This window comes from Vigna angularis, chromosome 9 (assembly GCF_016808095.1).
Source record: "Vigna angularis cultivar LongXiaoDou No.4 chromosome 9, ASM1680809v1, whole genome shotgun sequence".
Lineage (NCBI taxonomy): Eukaryota > Viridiplantae > Streptophyta > Magnoliopsida > Fabales > Fabaceae > Vigna > Vigna angularis.
The window spans coordinates 21,105,533-21,122,911 of record NC_068978.1 but is presented as its reverse complement, the minus strand read 5'-3'; the positions used below and the strand labels follow the sequence as shown (position 1 = coordinate 21,122,911).

The following is a 17,379-nucleotide window of genomic DNA, read 5'->3' as shown; positions in this document are numbered from 1 at the left end:
TTAATGTTTTTAATTAAATTTTGTTAAAGTTATTTGTCGTTTTAAATGTATTACACAGTTAATATTGAAATATAAATCATTTCTGGTTCAATGTTAGTTGAGTAATACATTTAAAATGTTAAATAAATTTAAAAAAATTTAATTAAAAAAACTAAATCTATACATTTATAAAAATAGGAACTAAATTGGTTTAAAGTTTCAAGAAGAAACTAATTTCAATTTTTATGAAAAATTAAGAAATCACAAACATATTTATCTCTTAAATAAATACTTAAATTACAAAAAAAAATAGAAAATGTTAAGTGAACTTCAATACAAAATAGTTTAGTCATTCATAATGATAAAATGTTTTTATAAGCATATGGAGTTGTTTTTCCTCTCTCAAGTTCTATGAAATTGTCATAAAGAAAAACAAATAAGTGTAGAAACATCAAAGCTCTCTAAAACATAACAACACTCCTGTTTATATAAAAATAAAACTAATAGTAAGCTCGTATCTCCTTTCATAATAGGTTTTTAACATCCTATGTTTAAAATTGTTTAGTTATTTGATAACAAGTTTACGTTGTATTAAGTGGAGAAGTTATATAATTATTTTTAAGTTGAGAAATTCAATAATTTCTTTTGATTGAGAGATTGTCCGTTACATATTTTGTTAAATAATTAAATTATTATAATTAACTAAAAGGCTAAATAATATTTTTCTTATCACATGTAATAATTTTATATTGTTTAAAAGTCGAAGTTTAAGATTATTTAAACATTTGTTTTTTGAAATTTCTCTTAAAACAATGAAATTTTATATTCTATTATCATAATAATATTATTCATTAAATTTGAAATCAAATATATCTACGGTCAAACCAAAAACACTTTAAATTAAAACAAATATAATTAAAAATAATATTAAACATAAAAATAAAGTATCTCTTTATATAATATAATATAATATAATATAAATATATAGGTAAACTCAGCAAATATCATAGAATTAATCATTCAAATTTCATTAACAAAACTTAACATAAAAATTAATATTTGCCGAAAAAAAAATTAAGCTAGACCGCAATAACAAACACTTTAAATATGAAATACACTCATTTGGTAGCCATTTCTTAAACTATTTCAATAACATAGTAATTTATAGAAAAATTCATGTTTATTACAAATAAATATATAAATATAAATATATGAATACAAAATCAATGATTTTAAAACTATGCAAGGAGAAATGTGTCTGACTAATTGATACTAAAAACCCTTAAATCATATTTGTAAGACCTTGGAAATTTAACCCAAAAACCCACCTGTTAATGCACCAAAAATCCTGTTCAGACCATTAAAAACACACTTAGAAAACTCTCTGAGCGGACGCCAGGTGTCAATAAAAGAGGATCAGAAAATCAGTTAGTGGGATACAGGTGTCAATAGGAGAACGGACGTTCGTTTTTAAACAAAACTGAACTTTCTGAAATTCGCGTCACTCTTCTGCATGCACCTTCTTCTTCCCAAAATTCTGACTTTCCATTTCTCTTCCTTCTCTCTAGAAACCTCTTCCTTCTCTCTACTGAAACTCACCCTTTCTCTTCTCCGTTCATCATTCAGAAACCATAGAAGTACTCCCGACGCCGTAAGCTTCATTCTGGACCGAACAGTTCTAGATTCTGAAACTGGTAAGTTTCTTTTCCCTAACCGTTCGTTCTTGGGTTACATGCAAAACCAAGTTCTGGTTGCATGCATGGGTTATAAGTCTAAGTTGTTTCTGATTTCTATGTGGTTAGACTAAGTTGAAAGAGTTGAGTGATCCTGAGGATAAAAGTTGTAGTTGGGCGAATCAAGAATACACGTTAGGACGTTTACACTCACGAAATCCAGGTAAGGGAAGCTTATTAATTTAATTTATATGACTATGTGTAGCATGAACGTTCGTTGAATTGATTGGATATGAAAATTTATGATGCTATGTTATGATGCATGAAATGTATGAGATTTCTGTGATTTGATGATATAAGATATGATTATTTGAATATAGTATGATTGTAGATGGGTGAGACTCTATGTTAAAATTGAAATTTGATATTATTGACTATGATAAGAAATACCCCTTATGATTGTGTACGTATGTTACTGGACGGTCTTTGACCGTTCGGTTTTCCAGTGAGAATGATTTGGTAAGGGATTCTTTCATTCGGAAAGAATCCTAGTTGAGGACGAACGCCCTCTTTTATTAGTGCTATGTTTGAGCGTTTGGCCGAACGTAGATGCCCGAGTGTTATGTAAGGAGTTGAGAAGTTTATAATTTTACCTTTGGACACTTAGTCATTTCTAAATTCTATCTTCACCATCTCGTATTACCTTTAATTCTATTTCTATTATGAGTACAAGTCTGCGATGGGTCTCGACTCAAAGCGTTCGTTATGAGTGGCGCTCGGTCTTATACCGAAACGCTCGTCCTAGTATTAAATTACCAAAAGGGTGGAAATAGCGTTAGTCCAAATTTCAGTAAATCCGTGTACCGCGTTCGGACATTGACTGACAGTCGGCTTTTATAATTAAATTATTCTCGGTATGGTCATCTAAACGTCTTGAGGGTCTTTATCTATTTTGGATTCGGCCTAGAGCCTTCCTACTTAAATTATTCTTTGAGTAATGATTTGATCTTCCTAGAGTCAGTTCATTCAACTGATTCGAGTAGAAAATGACGTTCGGTAAATCTGATGTGTTGGTTTTATTCGGTTCTGAAACGAGAATCTCTCGGTCCAGTTTTTCACGTTCGTCCTCGTTATGAAGAGGGCTGAACGCTCGTTATTTTATGTAACTGTAATGAAAGACGAAAATGAGGTTAAAGTGAGGAATGATAATGAACGAACAGTATATGAGATGAAATAATGATTGTTGATTTTTGAACGAGCGTTCCAGGGAGGAACGACTCATGTATGGATGAATATGAATATGGAATTTTGTAAAGTATGACTGTGGGCATGCTAATGCTAGCTGTTCATCCTGATGTTCCGTGAGTACTCGTCCTCACGTAGAGGAGGGTAGGTCATGTGTGGGAACGACAGGAGGTCCTAGTCCTTAGGGGTACTTTGGATAGGGCTAACCTCGGGTGGCAGCTGATGTGATTATTCCAGTTACTACATCACCCGGGTGCAAGGAACGGCTGTAGCTACACAGATTCATATAGTCCGGACGGTCCATCTAGTGATAGTTTTTGGATGATTATTCATGTTGAAATATTCTAGTGTGTTTGAAATGTTAAATTTTTATGTTGATATATGAATTAAATTACATAAGCTTACCCTTCGTTTTTCCTTGTGTTGTCTCTCGTCCCTGTACGTCCGTCCTGTCAATGCAATGATCATCCGTGTGGATGTGAGCAGAAGGCGAGGCATTGCTAAAAGATGTTATTGAAGAGGAGAATTTGGCAGACGTGGAAGTCAAGGCCGAGCCCTAGAGCGTTCGTTTATTTTTAGATGTTAGTTGTTTAGTTTTAATATTGGAACGTTCGGTTATTTGGTTTTGTAAAACCGATCGTCCCTGACTCTTATTTCTGTAGTACTGTAGTAAAATTTTGTACTTAATGCCTTTTGGTTTATGAACTCTAATTTTAGTGTAAGACTGCATTGTTTTACTATTAAATATAATTAATTCTATTATATGGTGATTACTGTATTTTGGGATGTTACAATATTTGTTAAAATTTAATTTCTGAGAATGTTTAGAAAATCAGTATAACATAAAAACAAACTTAATAATCTCAACTCCTTAAAAGATTAGTTTCGAAGTTTTCTTTTGACTGTTTCAATTTGCTTCCGATATCCATGCTATTTGTGTTAAGAAAAACATGCCACTGAATTTTTTATTGGGCCTGAACTCTGAACCAAATCCAAGCCCATCATTCAACCTTTGGGCCTGTATACAGTTAATTACGATTTTACCACGGAATGATGGAAACCCTGGTTCACGTTGGATTCCGCTATATATATATATATATATATATATATATAACAAACCTTAGTCCCTACACTGCAGTCCGTCGAAGAGCCGTTTTCCTCTGTTCGTGTTCTGTTCCCAATCTCTTCAGATGATTTGGTTTTTGTTTTGTCTTTTGGTATTTAACTCGTACTATTTTTTATTCGTTATCTAATTGATTTCCTTAAAAGTGAAAGATTATGAAATTTTACTATTCTTCTACAAATCCGTTGTTGTTTTCTGGAAATTGTTGCCACAGCCAATGATGTCTGTCGTAGGCTTGTAATGATACTTGAAATGATTGGAAGGATTAACTTCCAAACACGAAGACACTGAGGCTTTATTGATTTTATTATTGATTGTTTCTTCAAAATGGTGATGATTGTTTTTATTTAAACCATTAGGTTTAGGTTTTTACAATGTGGTCTGAAGTTCAAATTTTGTATTGTTTTGCTATTTTAATTTCTAAGATTTGATTTGGTCCCAGCCTCCAGATTTTCAAATGAATTGTGGATATTTAATTTGTGGGTTACTGTGTGTTTTATTGCCTTTGCTCTCCTAATTAGAGTTTTAGGAACCTGTATAATCTTTTGTGAGATGTTTGCTACGTGTCATTCTCTGCTATTTTAATTTTAATTGGGGATGTTTCAAGATGAACACAAGAGTAACATAATGGTTATGATTTTCGTATTCTCTAGATCATGTGATTAAGTATGAAAATGAGTTATTTACATAAAAATATGTTTGATTTTGAATGAAGTTATAAAACTATGAATTTCTAAGCTTATTGTTTTAGGTCACTAGGTTATGGTATCTTTATGGAAAGTGAAACACTATCTCCTATTCTAGGACTAGCTTTTTTATACATATGATTTAAAGTATTATCTTTCCATCATTACCACAAAATCAGAACCTTTCAATGCTTTATTATATACAAAAATTCCAATTCCTTTCCAATTTATTTATTATACAATGAGTACATTTTTAAATTAGCAATCCATATTGTGGTATTTTATATTAGTTGTTCAAATCTATTTTATAGACTAAAGATACACAGTTGACTATGTCTCTATATGCACTTAATATGACTATGCAAGATAATCATTTTACTATTTTTTTTTTAACAATCTTGAATATTTCAAAGAAGATTACACTACAATAACAACAAAATAAACCAAACACTCAAACCTTTAAATAATCTTTCATTATTTATTATCTACCTTTTAAAGAATTTTGATAGACATATTCTCATGACATCATCCAAGTAATTCTTTGCTTACCTATAAGCTCTGAAATTTCCAAAACATTTTAGAAGTTTTAGAGAAATCTCCTTTTTGAACTAAAGTTAAAGGTAAAATAATCAAAATAATTTAAAACTGAAAAGTACCTAGGAAATTTTGGCTTTGAAAAATGAAGTTTCTTGTACTTGAGAATCATAGAACTATCTCGTCTTTTTATAATGATCATGGGGCTATAGTGAAATTCATACGAGAATGGCTTGTGGGTTATTTCTTTTAATTTTTTTTTCTTTGATTGGTTTTGTTAAAGTGATTTAATGTTTGGGATTTAGTAAGAAAAGAGGATTTTGTAAGGATGTGATGGTGAGTGGATTTATTATAATGAGTTATTAAGGGATTTGAAAACCTTTTAACATTACTTTACCGTGTCATTCATATTATCTCTCTGTCAACATCGAATGACAAAATCTGTAAAATTATTTTGTGGGAAAACTAGGTAAATTATTTTATTTTATCTGCTCTAGATAAACAACATCAAAATCAAAGCATGAAAGCAAAACTTGCCATCAAGAAAAGGATAAAATTAGAAACAATATTTTTTTGCACCATTTTTAAACATTTGGAGCAACTTTGCACTCGGTCCTAACAAAAATTACACAATAACCTTGACTGCATATCAGTTTTTGAGAATATCATTATTTTCTCGTAATTCTTTTTATCAGTCATGTAACAAGTATCTTGTCCATTTTAATACTTTATTTAAGGATTAATTTATAACTAATTTTGGAGTTTCTTTTTCTTGTTTAGAGGCATTCACACATAATATCCAGAACAATTTTAAGGATGCTTAAAAGGTATGAGTAGTTCTTTATAAAAGTCATTTTTAATTTCTCCTTTACAATATTTTTAAAGATTGTTGGTTCATTTGTATTATTGTTACTTTGATTGGTATATATCTACTATAAGCATTCATTTATTCTATCCAACGTAAATAAAAAATGAATGACAAAGACAAAAAGACATTTGCATAATGTTTTGTTAATAAAAAATCGTATCAAATGAATAGTCTAATATATTTTTGATAAATCTCCGAAATATGTTCTGATAAGAAGACATCAATCTATGACTGACACCTACAATAAAAGCTACAAAAATTCAAATCATAAGGACAAGCTTCATCCAACAGCTATATTATTATCAAATCTCAAAGACAAGCATCGTCTACCAACTATATTATCAGAGGTGTATAAATAGAATATCTAAGACGAAGAAAGAGAGAGAGAGAGATAATAATGAATTAAGATGTAAAGAAAAATCATCCTCATGGAAGGATCAAGAACTCTCTCTGAGCTTTTAGAGTCAAATCCTCTTATACAAGAAAAGAGAGAAAGAGAAGAGCTCATGAAAATAATCACTCTCATAGCTTCATTGATATATAAGCTTAATGTTGTAATTAGAAAGAAGAGAGAAAAATAGATAATAAGTCTATTAGATTCATTTGTATTGAACATATATCATCTCTACGACAGTTATCATCTAAGGACTTGTAATCAATCTTTTTATTGTAAATTAATTAAAACACTTAATGTTTAACTTGGTAGAGTTAAACGATAGTTAGACAGGTTGTCTAGTGGAAACTAGAAATGGGTGAAACTCTAATGTTTAACTTCGTAGAGCTAAACGGTAGCTAGACAGGTTGTCTAGTAGAAACCAAGAGTGTGTTAAACTCAAGTAGACAAGTGTATCTAGAGGATACAAGTAATGTCTAAGGATACCAAGAGTGGTGAAGAATATTGCACAATCAAGAGTGGGCGAAACTGAGTCAAGGTCACAGTAACAAGGGTTATTGGGTTGATAACGACAACCAAGAGTGGGTTAAGCTCAAATAGACAAATGTATCTGGAGGATACGAGTAATGTTTAGCGATACCAAGAGTGGTGAAGAATATTGCATAATCAGGAGTGGGTGAAACTTGGTCAAGGTCACAATAACAATAGTTATTAGGTTGACAATGACAACTAGGAGTATCTAAAAGATACTGGAAACGTCTAGGGATACCAAGAGTGGTTAGAATACTCAAAGGCACTTCATTGAAAATATAATGAAACCCTCTAAGATATTTTAGAGGAGAACTGAATGTAGCTCAACTGAGTTTTGCTTCAGTAAGCTCAATTGAGTTTTGCTTCAGTTTATAAACAATCATCCTATATGGAAAGCAATTTCTTGACATACACACCTTCAACACACGCCACCTCTGCTAAGATTCACTCCCTCCTAAACACTAGGAGGATGAGCTAAAATCGGAACTATAAATGTGTTCAACAGAATAACGCTTATAAAGTAAGTGCCAATTAGCTCATGAGGATCATCCATATCACGATAAATATGTTAGGCTCGAAAAGATATACAGAAACATTATTCAAACCCCCTTCTAGTGTGTTCCCGCACCTTCATCATCATCATACAATTCCTTAAACATTTCAAAACCAAACATTTTAGTTTCAACCATGGACAATAAGACATGTCTCCTAGATAAGGCATCAAACAAACCATTTTCCTTGCCTTGTTTATGCTTAATAACATAAGGAAATTATTCAATAACTTTTATGCATTTGGCATGTCTCTTATTGAGCTTATCTTAGCTTTTAATGTATTTAAGGGATTCATGATCATTATGAATTACAAATTCCTTATGAAGGAAATAATGTTGCCAAGTATGCAAAGCTCTCACTAAAGCATATAACTCCTTGTCACAAGTGGAATTATTTTTCACCGCTGCTTTCAACTTTTCACTAAAATAGAGTATAGGATGTCCTTTTTTGCAAGAGAACACCTCATATGCTCACATATGAAGCATCAAATTGTAAAATGGAAGACGACACACAAAAAATCTATATACTTGGACTTTGTAATTTTGTGTATTTCATTGATGAATATCGTAGGCCTTAAATAGTTATAGGGTTAGAAGATAAATACAGTAACCTTCATTTTTTTTTGGCATAAAATTAGTAATAATGATATAATCAAATCATAGAAGATTGTGACAATAATTAAAAACGGTAACATGATAATCATGTACCAAATAAACTATGACTTAATGAAATTACTAAACTACCCTAAATTTAAGTTTATCCAACAAATTTCCCCCATAAACTTAAATTTTCCATCCTTTATCTATGCATCTTGGCTTTTATCATCCTATATCAGGTTGCTTCTTCTAATATGATTTGGGTTCTTTATTTTGTCAAAACTGATTTCTCCATTGCTTTGACTGACTTCCCGATTACCTTTGTCGACTTTTTTTGTATTATGGTCATCCTCTTCTTAACCTTGACTGACTTATCTTTAACATTTGTTGATTTTTTCTTTGCTCTAGTTGTCTTTCCAATAACCTTGCTACCACCACAGTTTACTGTAGCTTCAACTCTTTTATGATTTTTTTCGCAACTATCCCAATACTTGTTATTTATCATTCTTCCTTCAATATCGTTGTTTTCAAAATTCAACTTGTTAGCGACTAGTTCAACATGATAGTGGTTCTCCTTGCTAGCATAAGTAGGTTCTTTTTTCAGAGTATTTTGTGTCGACTCTTTCCATATTGGTTCTCTATGTTGAAAATCTTCACTCTTTCTTTAAGCATCCAATTGAGCTTTCCTAAATAATATATCTCCTCATCTTTTTCTTTAATTTTCTTATCCACAACGTCTTATATCATTTTCAAGAACATTTTTTATTGCCTCACTCGCTGCTCCTCGAGCTCCAACATTTTTTTGTGCTTTATCCTCGTCATTTCCATCTCCAAGTTCGTCACCCTCATCATCATGACCTCCAACATCTTTCCCGAGCTCTACATCACCACAATCATTTCTACCAAGTTCTGCATCATCATGGTTGTGATGTCCCTGCATTCTACCGAGCTACTCATGTTTTCCACCAAGTTTTCCAAGCTCTACACATGTGCCAACTTTATTTAGCTTTGCACTTCCTCAGCCACCATTGTCGAGTTGAACTCATGCTCCTTCGAATTGACTTCATCATTGACCGAGCTATTCTTGTCCATCATCAAGCTCTGCAAGTCTCTTGTTGGACTATCTGAGCTCTCAAAATTTTCTACGATACTTTCTACACTCTCCAAGCATCCCAATAGGCTAATCGAGCTTGTCTTACACTTCATCTAGTTATGTAGTCGCCAGGCAAGAAGTCTCCAGTTGCTTATCCGAGCTTCCTTCCTATTTTCCTAGGCTCGTTAGGCTCTCTAACTGCTTATCATCCAAGTTCTCCATTGTAGTCTCTTCTTCTTCTATGCTTTCCACCAAGCTCTCAAACAACTCAACCGAGCCTCCCACTTGCTCTACCGAGTAGTCCTTGCTCTCTATCAGGCTCACTACTAAGCTTTCTAGATATTTTGGCAAGTTATTCACCTCCACCGAACTCTATGCTTCCGAGCTGTCTACCACAACTTTTGAGCTCTCCTTGAACAATGTTGAGCTCTCTATCCATAATGTTGGGCTCCCCACACTAATCGGTTGTGTGGCCAACCTCTCTTTATTACTCGGCGAGCTTGTCGACCTCTCCTTACTACTCGGCGAGCTTATCGAGTTCTCCTTGTGCCTAACTTCCAATCTCCTGTTATAATTCAGCTTGGTATCAATCAACTCAGTACCACTTAACTTATCACAATCTGGATCCAACTCGGCACAACCCTATAACAGCTTGGCACAACCCTAAAATAGCTTAGCACAATCCTCGAATCAACAAAATTATTTCTTCATCATCTTCCTCTACAAGGAGATTCTTCTTTTTCTTCTTCTTCTGAATCATGTAGAACTTCACAATATAGCCAACCTTATCATAATTATAGCACTTCATTGATGTGCACTCATTTGCATAGTGGTTGTGTTTGCCACACTTAAAGCATTCCACTCCCGATTGACCTGCTTAGTGTTTCCATTGTCCTCGTCTATGCCAATTCTGTTGACCTATTTGTTCTTCGTTATCATCCTCTAAATCACCTTTTTCACATCCTCCAAGACCTAGACCATGAGTGTTTCGAGTTCCTCGATTCATGTCAAGTTGTGTTTATAGTGCTTGGTCAAGGGACTCTTACTTCTTCATTCTTCTTTGTTTGTGGGCCTCAACTGACCCAACAAGCTCTTCAACTTAGAGTGTAGATAGGTTCTTGGACTACTCGATGGCACAAACTATGCTTTCGAAATCATTTGTGAATGATTTCAAAAGTTTCTCCACAACCCGGCTGGTTGGCAATAGTTCTTCATTCTTGTTGAGTTGATTTACCTCTCTCTACCTGAGTTATATACTCGGACCCTCGTTTTTTGTCCTTCATCTACACATTTTCAAACTTTTTCCTTGTGAGTTTGAAGTTGTACTTGTCTACCGCGATTGTCCCCTCTGAATGCAATTTCAAGGACCTCCCATTTTTCTCTTGAAGATGCAGCTTTTACTATCTTCTCAAAGCCAAATTCGTCCATTACTCTGTACAATAGATACAAAGTCGATTTGTCTTTCACTCACATATTTCTCAATGCAGCAATTTGGGCCATCATCTGCTCTTCCTCCACTACTTGTTCTTGGTACCCATTATCCACTACATCTCACACATTTTGGGATCTAAGAAGACCCTTCATTTGTAAACTCCAATTATCATAATTAGTTTTCCTACAATTGTGGTAGGGACATATTGTTTAATAGATTTGTCATCTTTCTCACTCTTTTTTTTTCAAGCACTCAAGCATAGTGTTTCACTCTCTCTCTTTTTTCTCTTTCACTCAAACACTTAGGGCATAAAATTGCGATGCCAATTTGTAAAATAGAAGACGACACACACGCTATATAATTGAACTTTGTAATTCTATGTATTTTATTGTTGAATATCGTAGGCCTTAAATAATTATTGAGCCATGAGAAAAATACAGGGACCCTAATGTTTTGAGCATAAAATCAGTAATAATGACAATCAAATCAAAGAAGATTGTAATAATAATTAAAAATGGTAGCATGGTAATCAAGTACCAAATAAACGGACTCAAATGAAATTACTAAACTACCCAAAATTTAAGTTTATCCAATACACTTTATCTCAAAATATTTTTCAAAATTTGGTAAAGCTAAGATAGCTGCATGTGTGAGTTTGTGTTTCAAAAGCCTTTTGTTGTTCCTTTCCCCACTTAAGCCTTACATCTTTCTTAACAATTTCATTCAATGGAGATGCTATGGTGCTAAAATTCTTTACAAACCTCCTATAGAAATTAGCCAAACCATAAAAAATTTTCATCTCATGACTTACATTCTTAAGAGTGGGTCACTCTCTGGTTACCTTGATTTCTTGTTCATGAAACTCCTTTAGAGCTAACTACAAACCCTAGAAAAACAACTTCATCTATACAGAAAGATGCATTTTTCTATAATGGCATATAGTTTATGCTTCTAAAACTTTCCCTAAGTACCCCATGTATGAATATCAGGATGTCATTAAAACACACAACAACAAGCATACCTATAAATTTCCTCAATACACAATTCATCATTTTCATAAAATTACTAGATGCATTGATTAATCTAAAAGGCATAACCATTCATACACACTAAATTAATTTAGTTTTGAAAACAATTTTTCATTCATCTCTCACACAGTGATAACCAATTTTTAAATCTATCTTTAAAAAATAACAAACTCAATGAATTTTGTCAAACAAATCATTAAGTCTAGGATCTACACCTGATGGTAATGTTATTGATGGTCAAAGAGTCAACACACATTTCCATATTCATCTTTCTTAATAACAATATATTCTTAGAAACAATATAATCGACATGACACATGAGCTCAAGCTTTCCGAACCTTTTCTTTCACATTTGTATTATTTTAGTATATTCACATTTGTATGAAACAATATAATCGACATGACACACGAGCTCAAGCTTTCCGAACCTTTTCTTTCACATTTGTATTATTTTAGTATATTCACATTTGTATGATTTCAGTATAATTAATTTTCTTTAACTAATAGTATTTAATAGTTATATCATTCCATCTAAAATTTTCCAAGGTACATAACTTAACTGCATATGTTACATTGTGTACAGAGATTAATCTACACTTGTACACAACAATTCTCAAGGTCCAAACTACTAGAAACTAACTGCAAGAAAAGGAGGGACACCGGTATACTTTTGTCAATGTATATCTTTTCTTTTCATGCTAAATAGGGTTCATATATAGAGTGTTACAATAAACTTTAAATTTATTCACAAAATATTTTTGATAACAGCAAGTTATAAATTACATTTCAAAACCAAAATTAGGAGCAGAATTAAGAGTAGTGACTTTTGACATTCAAATTCTTGCTAAAGACAAATTTCTCCATTAAATAACGAAGGTTACGAGTTGAATGCTTAACAAGAAAAATCAAAATAGAAAATGGTTGAATTTGCAATTGCATGGGAGCTAAAGTAACTCTAGAATCAACCAAACAGTGAAAAAAAAAAGCTAGAGTTTCACCATTTGATACGTGTCATTTGAGAAGCTACGTATGCATGCGTGTCTTCCTTCTCCTTCAGCCACGTGTGTGCCGCACGTGTCAATGCATGGCCACACCTTGTTTTCCATTTTCACCTGTTGTCAGCTTCTGGTTTTTCCCTCTGATAGCAATGCATGGACATGTGCAACGAAACATAAACTATATCTCACATTAGAATAGCGTAGCTCCCTATATAAACCCTCAACCCTATCTGTTCTTGTCACATAGCTTCCAAAACAAACCTAGTTAAGGATAGAATCGCGTAGTGAGAAAGAATCTGTGCAAGAGTGAGAAAATGACAAGTCGTCAGCAGAACAAACAAGAGCTTGATGAGAGAGCAAGGCAGGGAGAGACTGTTGTTCCCGGTGGCACTGGTGGCAAGAGCGTTGAGGCTCAGCAACACCTTGCTGAAGGTTTATAATCAATTCATACAGACATTATACATTCTTCATCTTTTTCATACATGCATAAGAAAAAACATCACTTTCATCACAAGTCCACAACTACTAATGATACTTATCCTTGTTTTTCATCACCTTTTCCATATCATTAATTTCAAACACATTTATATTTCTTACTGGTGAAGCTTTTTCTGCATAACAAAATTTGAGTTTGGATTATGGTGTTTGTTTATTTGTGATGAATATCATAGGAAGAAGCAAGGGAGGGAAAACAAGGAAGGAACAACTAGGGACAGAAGGGTACCAAGAAATGGGACGCAAGGGTGGGTTGAGCACCATGGATAAATCAGGAGAAGAACGTGCTAGAGAGGAAGGCATTGAAATTGATGAATCCAAGTTCAGGACTTCTTCCAATAACAACAACGACATGTAACAGACACACACACATAAAAAGGTTTTACAACAACCTTCGTGTGTGTTCTTATGCTAGCTTCAATGTGAGTTTCGAGTCTTCTCTAGGGAGAATAGAATAGATTATAAAGTGTTGTAGTAGGTCAAGGTGTCATGTGTGTCCTGAAATAAATTAGCTAGCAAGTATGATGTTTTAGTATTTTAGGTTGTTTTAGGTTTCCTTGTACTCGTGTCTCTCTTTTGGGTTGTAAGTGATGAGTGAGGTATATGTGCCTCCCTTTCACAAGTGTTGACCAAGTTAATGGAATGTATATTAACTACATGTTATATTGTCATGATCCCTTTAGTAACTAAACTTTTATAAATGAAACTATAATAAAATATTGGCCCAAAATGACATTGCTATAATAATATATTAACCCAATTTAAATTTCTAAAATGTAAAATTTGTGATAGATTTTATATAGAATAAACTTTGTAATAATTAAAAATATTCCGCGTGGTTTTGTTTTACTTCAAATATAAGGGAATTGGTACATATATACATAAACATTTATTTACTAAGCATAAGCTAGAAATATGTTAAGGACTTATAATAAATTATTTTCTGAAATTATATCAAAATTTTGACATTTATCTAGTATAGTGTTCCCTCTTTAACATTTATATTTGGAGGAAATAGGAAGTGGTGACCCATGGCATGGTGCATAACTTTAATTACATAATTTTTTAATGCAAAGCAGTGGAGTTTTACATTTAACATTGTTTTTCTATTTATTTTTCTTCTAAGGGTAGATATATTTTTCAAGAACTAGTATATTTAAGAAATATATTTGTAACAAATTACTTTGAAACTTTTTAGAATTTTTTGGAAATTTAAATTCGAATTATTATTTTTATTTATTTTACTTTCATATATTTTCTTTAGAATGCAATTCAACATTTTGAAATTTTAGCTTCGAAACAGGTGAAAGAAAAAACAGGGAGATAAGGAGGGAACATAAAAAAAAAGAGAGGAGAGAAAAGAGGAATGAGAGATGATATGAGAAAAGAATGGAAATTAAACACAATATTGAATTTAAAATATGATCGTTTTAAATGATTAAGATATTTCTATATTTAAAATTTTAGTTTTTATTTTTAAAAAATAATAATTTCATGTAAAATATTTTAAATTTTAAAAAAACCGTTTATTAATTAAAGTGGAATGCATTAAGAGAAAAAAAAAATGACTCTGTCTTCACATAAATCATGTGTCTTTTATGTTATGTTTTGTTGGGAAACAATACAAGTTGATTGAAATAATAGTATATAAAATTGGTTTTGGTTTGTGATAAAATAATTTGTATTCTTTGAAGATATAAATTGATTGAAGAAGAAATTTGTTTGTTGGAATATTGTCTATCTTTAATAGAAGAAATTTTTATTATTATACACTTTTTATTTGAATAATGTAACGTACTTTGTCTTGAACTATTTCTACTGGTCAATATTTAGTTTATTTATGCCTTATTTGATAAATGAACAAAATATATTAAATTAGTGCAAAAATACTATTAAACATGATCGTCTTTTCCCCTTTTGGTTAATAAATTACGAATATTTTAGTACATTACATGAAAAAAAATTAAGAAATAAAATCTTGATACCATGAGTTATATAGGTTGAGCATATAGTAAAGTCATCTGATTTTATTATCTCTTTTTTCGTTCAAGCACCTCTTATTTATTCTTATAACATAATTATTTAAGATATTATGTTATGTTAGTTATACTGTTACTTTATATATATAAAAAAAATATATTAATTTTATAGAACTTGGTACTCTAACCTTTTACAAAACTATTTAAAAATTAAAAAACATTTTAATGAAGTTTTTAATTAAGCATTCTAAATGTAGGGCTCATCTTATATATTATAAATTAAAGTTATAGAAGGTTGAATTTATTGCATGCAAAGTAGAATAACACTTGTTTGCTGTTTGACATTGGAGATTTCAGTTCAAATAACACTTTAATTCAGCATGAATTAAAGTTATATACACTTCAATTAAAAATTTATTCATGCTGAATTTGTCACATATACGACTTCAGTTCAAATCTATTAAAGTTGAAATTATCAAAAGTGAATATAATAATATTATAAAGAAGTCGTTTTCATATTTCATGATTTCTTTACGATGAAATCGTTAATACCATATAAATTTAAAATGTGGCCTAAATGTATAATTTTTTTTTAAAAAAATAAACAAACCCATATATGTACATAAAACGTCTTACGACTCTCCACGCTTCTTTAAGCCTCAAGTTATACTCCATTCTAACCTCCACCATGCCATCTCACATTCACATGTTATGCTAATGTGTATTATCTTCACTTTCAAGGTTTGCTAAAATTACTTGTAAAAAGCTTTGAACTCTCTTTATTTTTACTTAATATATTTTACATCTTCCTTAGCTTATTTAAAAATTACAAATGTCATTTTATATTTACATTTTTAATATTTTAAAAAAACTATAAGTTTAAATAGGTATTTTTTTTAATTTAAATTGAAAAAAAAATTAATTTGAATATTCAGATGGAATGACTTTACATGTAAATTTTAAAAAGTTATTTTAAAATGTAGATATAAGTTTTAATTAGGCTTAACAATAAATTTGATCTTATTTTGAGAGGGACAACATTGCTTTATTTAAAAAAAATTAAAACTCAAGTGAGTCAATTTTAAAATATAGATATTAAATTGAGTACAAACGCGAACACATGGCACCACCACTATCACTGTCATATGATAGTGACACTAACACATGACAATTAGTTAACACATGGCCAAAAAAAGTAAAAAACTATTAACTGACATGTGGCATATACAAACACAATGGTAATGTCAATCTAATCTGAAAGTTAATTGGATCCTTTTAAAAAAAAATAAAACTTAATTGCACCAAATAAGAATTAAGAGTCTATTTGAATTTTTCAATACAAATTAAAGGACAAAAGAAATTTTTTAGCCTATAAATCCACACTGATGGCTTCTTCCATTATGTTTGTTCGGGGAGCATTTAAAGGGGTATATTAGTGAAACTGTTTTTACGTAATTAGTTCCTTGGATCAAGAGTCTTCTTTTCACGCAAGTCTCTTAACTCCTCCATCTACATGAGTTTGGTCATTCGTTGTCACAAGTCATTTAAATTTTCAATCGATTACATGTACAGGATATCAACGAACAACTTGGGTCACAACACTTTAGTCATATGGTGCATGACCATCTTAGGACTCAAGCTCTTTATTTGCATAGCCACCATCCTAAATCAGTCCATGAACGTTTGAGAGACTCATCTTTCTCTTGCCTAATGTTGACCAAGGCGATGGAAGTCAAATGATGCGGTTGGCTGGTAGCAAACTGAGCTTTGAATCTTGATCGAATGGTGATGAAGTAGTTGATGAGTTAGTTAACAGAACCAATCTAATGTCACCTCATTTAGTGAGGTGGGAAAGACCGTAAACCAGATGGCAACGTTCATCGTGTACAATGCCATCTGTGTCACGAAAATACTCATGTGTTCGTTTGAGTCAGTAGACCCATCATACTTTTCAAACACCAACATCCTCCAATTGTCAAACACTTCATGATGTTGAACAAATGCATTCCAGATGTGTCAACCATGATTGGGACGATAGAGATGTTTACTTCCACCGGTGCTTTCTTGAACCGTTTGGCTTTGTTTGTTACGTGGTTGTTTGGTTAGTTCAGGCTATTGAAAATTTAAGTGTGAGTCTAAGTCGCACATTGGATAAAGATGAGAAAGTAAAACA

General features: G+C 31.8%; 1 protein-coding gene across 1 annotated transcript; it reads left to right on the top strand.

Moving 5' to 3' along the window:
* The first annotated feature begins 12,958 nt into the window (after positions 1-12,958).
* Positions 12,959-13,885, top strand: LOC108347417 (protein SLE2). The gene is made up of 2 exons (XM_017586637.2): positions 12,959-13,164; positions 13,404-13,885. The coding sequence occupies exons 1-2, from the start codon at positions 13,047-13,049 to the stop codon at positions 13,583-13,585; spliced, it is 300 nt and encodes a 99-aa protein (XP_017442126.1). The 5' UTR covers positions 12,959-13,046; the 3' UTR covers positions 13,586-13,885.
* Positions 13,886-17,379: the final 3,494 nt, after the last annotated feature.

Bases quoted from the DNA above. Each gene is read 5' to 3' on its own strand.
- LOC108347417 (XM_017586637.2), top strand. From the start codon at position 13,047: ATGACAAGTCGTCAGCAGAACAAACAAGAGCTTGATGAGAGAGCAAGG. The intron at 13,165-13,403 runs GTTTATAATCAA...TGAATATCATAG, and splicing joins TCAGCAACACCTTGCTGAAG to GAAGAAGCAAGGGAGGGAAA.